At 35.5% G+C, this 10,658-nt stretch overlaps 1 protein-coding gene across 1 annotated transcript; it reads right to left on the bottom strand.

Annotated features, from left to right (window-relative positions):
* Positions 1 to 5,821: 5,821 nt before the first annotated feature.
* Positions 5,822 to 6,351, bottom strand: LOC132564709 (amelogenin-like; the record flags this gene model as incomplete). The annotated part of the gene is made up of 1 exon (XM_060229339.1): positions 5,822 to 6,351. A coding segment is annotated over exon 1 (530 nt), but the record flags the coding sequence as incomplete, so codon positions are not given.
* Positions 6,352 to 10,658: the final 4,307 nt, after the last annotated feature.

The raw sequence follows: 10,658 nt of genomic DNA on the forward strand, positions 1-10,658 counted from the left end.
AAATAGTACGGGTGGTATAAATAGTACAGGGTGGTATAAATAGTTCGGGTGGTATAAATAGTACGGGTGGTATAAATAGTACGGGTGATATAAATAGTACAGGGTGGTATAAATAGTTTGGGTGGTATAAATAGTACAGGGTGGTATAAATAGTACAGAGTGGTATAAATAGTTCGGGTGGTATAAATAGTACAGGGTGGTATAAATAGTACAGGGTGGTATAAATAGTACAGGGTGGTATAAATAGTACAGGGTGATAATAGTACGGGGTGGAATAAATAGTACATGGTAGTATAAAAAGTACAGGGTGGTATAAATAGTACGGGTGATAATAGTACGGGGTGGAATAAATAGTACATGGTAGTATAAAAAGTACAGGGTGGTATAAATTGTACCGGGTGGTATAAAAAGTATAGGTGGTATAGATAGTACAGGGTAGTATAAATAGTACGGGGTGGTATAAATAGTACGGGATGGTATAAATAGTACGGGTGATAATAGTACGGGGTGGAATAAATAGTACATGGTAGTATAAAAAGTACAGGGTGGTATAAATTGTACCGGGTGGTATAAAAAGTATAGGTGGTATAGATAGTACAGGGTAGTATAAATAGTACGGGGTGGTATAAATAGTACGGGATGGTATAAATAGTACGGGTGATAATAGTACGGGGTGGAATAAATAGTACATGGTAGTATAAAAAGTACAGGGTGGTATAAATTGTACCGGGTGGTATAAAAAGTATAGGTGGTATAGATAGTACAGGGTAGTATAAATAGTACGGGGTGGTATAAATAGTACGGGATGGTATAAATAGTACGGGTGATAATAGTACGGGGTGGAATAAATAGTACATGGTAGTATAAAAAGTACAGGGTGGTATAAATTGTACCGGATGGTATAAAAAGTATAGGTGGTATAAATAGTACGGGGTGGTATAAATAGTACGGGGTTGTATAAATAGTACATGATAGTATAAAAAGTACAGGGTGGTATAAATTGTACCGGGTGGTATAAAAAGTATAGGTGGTATAGATAGTACGGGGTGGTATGAATAGTACGGGTGATAATAGTACGGGGTGGTATAAATAGTACAGGGTAGTATAAATATTACAGGGTGGTATAAATAGTACCGGGTGGTATAAAAAGTATAGGTGGTATAGATAGTAAGGGTGGTACGGGATGGTTTTAACAATATTTTGAACTGTTCAAAACCGTAAAACCAAGAAATTGTACATTTACAATAAAATTTATTAACTAATCCTAGTAGGGAATGTCTTTGATTTCGTGGTTATATTGTATCTCATAACATCTCCGTTTAAAAAGAAAAAACAAAGCTGATATATTATACAGTATCACACAGGGTTATCATACACGTTGATTGAGCTTTTTGTTGTCAGCCTGTATTTATCTTACTACTTTTTTTGGTGTTCTAGGGAGTGAATATTCCACTGAACTTTGCGATTTCGAGTCAACAGATTTGGAAGACTGTTCTTTCCTCGATAGTGATTCTAGTTACAGTTTCTTAAAACCACGTGTGGCTAAAATGACTCCGGCATTAACAGATTCAAATGGATCGTTAAATGGTGGGTGAGATAAGCAAACGGTGTAATACTGTTTGGTGACATCCTATTGATATAATGGAATCCTTTATTCGCTGATTACTGTTATTGGTAAAGACTGCTTTACACTAAAAACAAATTAATATCTGACCATGTTTCATCAAAAATTCAAAACTCTTGCCAGATCGATTTATGGGCAGGTCAAATTGAAAAAAAAAAATAAAAACTGAAATTTAAAAAAAAAAAATGAAAAAATGTTTACGTCCACAGGTCATATATTGGCCTATGAAGAACATGAGTCGCTCAGACAAGTACAATTGACGTCGGTCATACTTACAAATTACCAGGGATATTCGGTGGATAATAAATCATGTGAGGTAAAGTTATTCTTCTAATGTTACCAAATAATTAGTTTGTTTTTTATAGAAAATATACTTTCAATTTCTTTATTGTTAATTGTTCAAGATCGCCATTCTAATGATTGTTGTTAATCTCATTTTGTGGAACGTGACATGACTTTGATAGACTACAATCTACATGGTGGATGTCATGAGTGAACCACGAGATCCCCAGTCTAATGTCTGTTAGTTGTTAATCTTGGATGGTTTAATTATTTTAATGTCATAACGTTACAAAAGTGTTAAAAGAATAATTGATTACCGGCCAAATATGTTTTATTCAAGACTCATTAACCACTTAAGTTGCACTGCAACAATATGTCTATTAGTGAAGATAAATGACATGTCTCCCTTAGTTGCAGTTGTATGCTTACCTCAGTGAAGTTACTGAAAGGGAAGAAGGACCTTTCAATCTGAGAGTTCTCGTAACGGAAGCTCTGACAAAGGCAACTATCTACCGGAATGATACAAGCCTTACAAAAAATGGGTGGCGCCGATACAGAGTACGACTTCCGGATTTTTCTAAACGGTCCGTGTATAATTCATATTGAGTTACTAACAGTTCGAGAAATTTAGTTCCTGTTTATGTTGAATAATTGTCAGTTCGAGATATGTTAGTCCCGAGTTTATGTTGAGTAATCATCAGTTCGAGATATGTTAGTCCCTGTTTATGTTGAGTAATCATCAATTCGAGATATGTTAGTCCCGAGTTTATGTTGAGTTAGCATCAGTTCGAGATATGTTAGTTCCTGTTTATGTTGAGTAATCATTAATTCGAGATATGTTAGTCCCGAGTTTATGTTGAGTAATCATCAGTTCGAGATATGTTAGTCCCTGTTTATGTTGAGTAATCATCAATTCGAGATATGTTAGTCCCGAGTTTATGTTGAATAATTGTCAGTTCGAGATATGTTAGTCCCGAGTTTATGTTGAATAATTGTCAGTTCGAGATATGTTAGTCCCGAGTTTATGTTGAATAATTGTCAGTTCGAGATATGTTAGTTCCTGTTTATGTTGAATAATTGTCAGTTCGAGATATGTTAGTTCCTGTTTATGTTGAGTAATCATCAATTCGAGATATGTTAGTCCCGAGTTTATGTTGAATAATTGTCAGTTCGAGATATGTTAGTTCCTGTTTATGTTGAATAATTGTCAGTTCGAGATATGTTAGTTCCTGTTTATGTTGAGTAATCATCAATTCGAGATATGTTAGTCCCGAGTTTATGTTGAATAATTGTCAGTTCGAGATATGTTAGTTCCTGTTTATGTTGAATAATTGTCAGTTCGAGATATGTTAGTTCCTGTTTATGTTGAGTAATCATCAATTCGAGATATGTTAGTCCCGAGTTTATGTTGAATAATTGTCAGTTCGAGATATGTTAGTCCCGAGTTTATGTTGAATAATTGTCAGTTCGAGATATGTTAGTTCCGGTTTATGTTGAATAATTGTCATTTGGAGATATGTTAGTTCCTGTTTATGTTGAATAATTGTCAGTTCGAGATATGTTAGTCCCGAGTTTATGTTGAATAATCATCAGTTCGAGATATGTTAGTCCCTGTTTATGTTGAATAATTGTCAGTTGGAGATATGTTAGTTCCTGTTTATGTTGAATAATTGTCAGTTCGAGATATGTTAGTCCCGAGTTTATGTTGAATAATTGTCAGTTCGAGATATGTTAGTTCCGGTTTATGTTGAATAATTGTCAGTTGGAGATATGTTAGTTCCTGTTTATGTTGAATAATTGTCAGTTCGAGATATGTTAGTCCCGAGTTTATGTTGAATAATTGTCAGTTCGAGATATGTTAGTTCCGGTTTATGTTGAATAATTGTCAGTTGGAGATATGTTAGTTCCTGTTTATGTTGAATAATTGTCAGTTCGAGATATGTTAGTCCCGAGTTTATGTTGAGTAATCATCAGTTCGAGATATGTTAGTTCCTGTTTATGTTGGAGATATGTTAATGTAATATCACATACATCGAAGATATCGTTCATATTTGTTGCTCCTGGTTTAACATCATTACATGTTGAAATTCCATTTTATTGGCTGTCATATTGACTAAAAATGGATAAAATGAAAAACAACAACAAGATGGTACAAAATTAATTGTTAGAAATTCAAAATCTATATAAAGTGGTAAACATATGAGGTCAGGAAGACTCATGAAAAATTGGAAACATAATGAATTCACGGAGATATCTTATCAGATATATTTACATATTTATTATTTTCTCCGAAATCTCATTTAATTATTCAAGTCTATCTCTGTAATATCTTTTTTAAACTTCTACACTTTTTATCTGAAAGTCTTTGAAACCAGTTTTACCTGAAGGAGAGAAACCAATATTACAACAAATACACGTATCTAAGTACTGCCTGTAATGTTGAAATAACTTTCTTTGGTCAGATATTATCCATACGTTACTCTTAAAGTCACAACAATCGATCTTCACAGTTTAATGGATCACTGCACCATTGTGTTTTTCAGAAACTTCACGCTGTTTTACATTACCGTGTCCACTGAACTTTCAAAAGGTGAATTCCTGGGATTTGATAAGATTTTTTTCACACCAGAATGCAAATTCACCGGTAAGTTTACATGTAATAATATTCCTATATTTAATTTAAATATCCCTAGTTTGCCTTGGGTTTTTCCCCGGGTACTCCGGTATCCTCCCACAATAAGACCCCTCGCGCGCTTACATCCGGGCCAACAAGAGTGATTAGTATAAGTTAACATAACTTGTTTCGCAATTGTTGTAAAATAAATAAAGTTTATATTTAGTTTGCCTTTAAAATGCATCATAAAGGAATAGAGAATAATAAGATAAATGGAATATATTTAACTTGATTTGAGGTGTTACAACACCACACCATCTTTTTTTTCTTGATGTTCTCCATAGGGAGACCATATCGTCGTTTCGTCCGCCTGTCTGTTCGTCCGTCCGAGTAGGAGAGCAGTGCACAAGAATCGTTCCTCTCTTATGACTGTTATTTTTCATACTTAAATTTTGTTCAAATCGGGAAGCATTACCCGTCTCTGACCGCCCTTTATTTCGTTACATTTACATCCACAATTTTGAATTGTCACGCTTTATTATGATTAATACCTCAATGTCTTTTCACCTGTAAAATGACTATCTACATTTAAATAATTTAATTATATATTAAACATGTTTATTATATGTATACAATCTTCACGCGGAAAAAAAATACAATAGTCTCCTGTTCTGTAGCTCCTTAGGCCCATACCTCCATCGGCAAAGGGAAAATGTTGTACGATGCAGTTATGTTGATTTTTTACTTTGTTGTATGCTATTTTACATTGAAAGGAACTATTCATTTGTGTCTTGTTTAAACAAATTAACTGTGTAAACCCCTGCAGGCGAGGAGGCGTTACATAATCCACAGACATCCTTAATGGTTTCACAGAAATGCCATGTACATATATATATATACATCGTATGTATTCCAGTACTTACTATGTTATCTTCAGAGCAGAAGTTTAGGTATCTATTATAGGATATTTGTTATTCAGTGTATCTTATAATTTATATTTAATCCAGTTTACAGAAAAGTTTTGAAGATATATGTATAACATTAAAATACCGAGTCATCACGTCTACAGACGTCTTTTGATGAAAAAAATTTTCATTATACATACAAAATTATTAAAGTAACCCTGGTAATGTTTCAAGAAAAAACCTGACAAGAGTACATGGGCATAAACATTAGGACCTGTAGGTATAAACACATGATCAGGCCCCATAGACATAAACATTTGATCAGGCCCCATAGACATAAACATTTGATCAGGCCTCATAGACATAAACATTTGATTAGGCCTCATAGGCATAAACCCATCATCAGGCTCCATAGGCATAAACATTTGATCAGGCCTCATAGGCATAAACATTTGATCAGGCCCCATAGGCATAAACATTTGATTAGGCCTCATAGGCATAAACCCATCATCAGGCTCCATAGGCATAAACATTTGATCAGGCCTCATAGGCATAAACATTTGATAAGGCCTCATAGGCATAAACATTTGATAAGGCCTCATAGACATAAACATTTGATCAGGCCCCATAGGCATAAACATTTGTTCAGGCCCCATAGGCATAAACATTTGATCAGGCCCCATAGGCATAAACATTTGAACAGGCCCCATAGGCATAAACATTTGATCAGGCCCCATAGACATAAACATTTGATCAGGCCTCATAGACATAAACATCTGATTAGGCCTCATAGGCATAAACATTTGATCAGGCCCCATAGGCATAAACATTTGAACAGGCCCCATAGACATAAACATTTGATCAGGCCCCATAGGCATAAACATTTGAACAGGCCCCATAGACATAAACATTTGTTCAGGCCCCATAGGCATAAACATTTGAACAGGCCCCATAGACATAAACATTTGATCAGGCCTCATAGACATAAACATTTGATCAGGCCCCATAGGCATAAACATTTGATCAGGCCTCATAGACATAAACATTTGATCAGGCCCCATAGGCATAAACATTTGATCAGGCCCCATAGACATAAACATTTGATCAGGCCCCATAGGCATAAACTTTTGATCAGGCCTCATAGACATAAACATTTGATCAGGCCTTATAGGCATAAACATTTGATCAGGCCTCATAGACATAAACATTTGATCAGGCCCCATAGGCATAAACATTTGATCAGGCCCCATAGACATAAACATTTGATCAGGCCTCATAGGCATAAACATTTGATCAGGCCTCATAGACATAAACATTTGATCAGGCCCCATAGACATAAACATTTGATCAGGCCCCATAGACATAAACATTTGATCAGGCCTCATAGACATAAACATTTGATCAGGCCTCATAGACATAAACATTTGATCAGGCCTCATAGACATAAACATTTGATCAGGCCTCATAGGCATAAACATTTGATCAGGCCTCATAGGCATAAACATTTGATCAGGCCTCATAGACATAAACATTTGATCAGGCCTCATAGACATAAACATTTGATCAGGCCTCATAGGCATAAACATTTGATCAGGCCTCATAGGCATAAACATTTGATCAGGCCTCATAGACATAAACATTTGATCAGGCCTCATAGACATAAACATTTGATCAGGCCTCATAGACATAAACATTTGATCAGGCCCATAGACATAAACATTTGATCAGGCCCATAGACATAAACATTTGATCAGGCCCATAGACATAAACATTTGATCAGGCCTCATAGACATAAACATTTGATCAGGCCCCATAGACATAAACATTTGATCAGGCCTCATAGACATAAACATTTGATCAGGCCCATAGACATAAACATTTGATCAGGCCCATAGACATAAACATTTGATCAGGCCTCATAGACATAAACATTTGATCAGGCCTCATAGACATAAACATTTGATCAGGCCTCATAGGCATAAACATTTGATCAGGCCTCATAGACATAAACATTTGATCAGGCCTCATAGACATAAACATTTGATCAGGCCTCATAGGCATAAACATTTGATCAGGCCTCATAGGCATAAACATTTGATCAGGCCTCATAGACATAAACATTTGATCAGGCCTCATAGACATAAACATTTGATCAGGCCTCATAGACATAAACATTTGATCAGGCCCATAGACATAAACATTTGATCAGGCCCATAGACATAAACATTTGATCAGGCCCATAGACATAAACATTTGATCAGGCCTCATAGACATAAACATTTGATCAGGCCCCATAGACATAAACATTTGATCAGGCCTCATAGACATAAACATTTGATCAGGCCCATAGACATAAACATTTGATCAGGCCCATAGACATAAACATTTGATCAGGCCTCATAGACATAAACATTTGATCAGGCCTCATAGACATAAACATTTGATCAGGCCCCATAGACATAAACATTTGATCAGGCCCCATAGACATAAACATTTGATCAGGCCCAATCAGTATAAACTTGTGTTTTCTAAATAAATGAATTGTCAAATCTTCGATTGAAAGCTACATTATTATAATGTATCAGCTCTATTTGTAAGTGTGGAAGTTTTATATATTGGTGAAGTTGGTAGTAATATGTTGATGATTCCTAATAGTCAGCAATGTTGTCACCAATCCCTCATCAGCAAACAGAACATCACTTTATAATGATGCAATTACAGCTATTAAATATCTTTATTATTCACACACTGTAACAGTGGTATGGTGCAACCTGTAATATTCAGGCATTTTACGCAGTTGGAAACTCATACCTAATTGGTGATAAATTCTGCCTGATAAATTTTACCAAATAATTCCTGTTAATTATTCATGAATGACATAAGATTGCATATCGCTATCACACCAGACAAAAATGCGTAGGTTTTAAAAGGACTAAGCTTACAGCTTACTGATAACAGTCTCTCAATTATTGATACTCACCCAGCGTCATGCCATATTTGTATCCCCGATCATATGATTATCCGGGGATACTTGTTTGCCCATTAGAAAAGTATCAACAATAGTATTTGTATCTCCCCTTGAGATCAATACTATAACTTTATCTGTTTTACAAATTTGTTGTTTATACTCCGGCTGTAGGTCAGTCAGTGATCCACGGATACCAGGTGTTACAGAACACCTGTAGGCAGTACCCAGGTAGAGCAGGGCTTACGTAATTGTCTTTGTTTTGCCATTCGTAGCAGGCTATAACAGATTGTTTACCTGTAGTGTAAGTTATTTACTTACCTGTAAGGGAATAATATATATATAATAATATATTATTGTAAAATTTATTTGTTACAACGATATACACTGAACAGATATGCCAGGAAGAGCAGGGAATGGAGTTGGGAATGTCAGAAGACTGATCTAGAATATGAATGGATCTTGCTGTTTGGCAGCTCTTCAGAGGATTGATATATAGAACAACCATATTATCCTGTGATTCTAGGAGAAAGTGTATTTAGAATTATACATACATTTCTTAATAGCAATGATGAAAGAAGGTATAGGGTATAGTATAGTAAAACAGTGAATAGGGATAATAGTAATTATCTGATATATTTAGGGGGGATACCTTTATGATGGCTATCAGAATAGTATCTAGGGGACAATTATATGAAATATTGGGGGAACACTTTTACGATAGCCAGAAAAAGTATCCGGATACTTCTATGATGGGGGATACAAATATAACCAGCTTTGTTAGTTACATCTAAATACCATGTAGTTGTACATCTATCCTAATTTTACAGTGGTATCACTTGAGTTCATCACACATAAATGACATGGATTAAATAAAAACTGTTAGCTGTTCAATATGTTTTATATTTTCTCTCGTGTTTAATTAGCAAGTATGACGTATGATGTGTTTTTGGAGAATATCTCATCATATTACAAAACATAATAAACATCAACATATTTCTGAAATATGTTTTAAGTGTGTGTGTAATACGCGAGAGAAAACAAAAATAAAAATACCAATATGTCGACATAATCATAATCCAAACTCAAATTCTATAAAACTTTGGCAAAATAATAACAAATGAAAAGTTTACAGAGATCCCTAACAAGGACAAGGAGAATAAGACCCAGCTTGGGTTATTTTTCGATACTGTCCAGTTTGGGTTATTTTCGATGCTGTCCAGGTTGAGTTATTTTTCGATACTGTCCAGGTTGGGTTATTTTTTATACTGTCCAGGTTGGGTTATTTTTTGATGCTGTGCAGTTTGGGATATTTTCGATGCTGTCCAGGTTGGGTTATTTTTCGATACTGTCCAGGTTGGGTTATTTTTAATACTGTCCAGGTTGGGTTATTTTTTTATGCTGTCCAGGTTGGGTTATTTTTTATGCTGTCCAGGTTGGGTTATTTTTCGATACTGTCCAGGTTGGGTTATTTTTCGATACTGTCCAGGTTGGGTTATTTTTTTATGCTGTCTAGGTTGGGTTATTTTTCGATGCTGTCTAGGTTGGGTTATTTTTTATAATGTCCAGGTTGGGTTATTTTCGATACTGTCCAGGTTGGGTTATTTTAGATACTGTCCAGGTTGGGTTATTTTTCGATGCTGTCCAGGTTGAGATATTTTTCGATACTGTCCAGGTTGGGTTATTTTTTATACTGTCCAGGTTGGGTTATTTTTTGATGCTGTGCAGTTTGGGATATTTTCGATGCTGTCCAGGTTGGGTTATTTTTCGATACTGTCCAGGTTGGGTTATTTTTTGATGCTGTCCAGTTTGGGTTATTTTCGATGCTGTCCAGTTTGGGTTATTTTTCGATACTGTCCAGGTTGGGTTATTTTTTTATGCTGTCTAGGTTGGGTTATTTTTCGATGCTGTCCAGGTTGGGTTATTTTTTGATGCTGTCCAGTTTGGGTTATTTTCGATACTGTCGAGGTTGGGTTATTTTAGATACTGTCCAGGTTGGGTTATTTTTCGATGCTGCCCAGGTTGGGTTATTTTTCGATACTGTCCAGTTTGGGTTATTTTCGATGCTGTCCAGGTTGGGTTATTTTTCGATACTGTCCAGGTTGGGTTATTTTTTAATGCTGTCCAGGTTGGGATATTTTTCGATGCTGCCCAGGTTGGGTTATTTTTCGATACTGTCCAGTTTGGGTTATTTTCGATGCTGTCCAGGTTGGGTAATTTTTCGATACTGTCCAGGTTGGGTTAATTTTTAATGCTGTCCAGGTTGGG

Source organism: Ylistrum balloti, unplaced genomic scaffold, assembly GCF_031769215.1.
Source record: "Ylistrum balloti isolate Yb309-2 unplaced genomic scaffold, AGI_CSIRO_Ybal_v1 Utg372628, whole genome shotgun sequence".
In the NCBI taxonomy this organism is placed as follows: domain Eukaryota; kingdom Metazoa; phylum Mollusca; class Bivalvia; order Pectinida; family Pectinidae; genus Ylistrum; species Ylistrum balloti.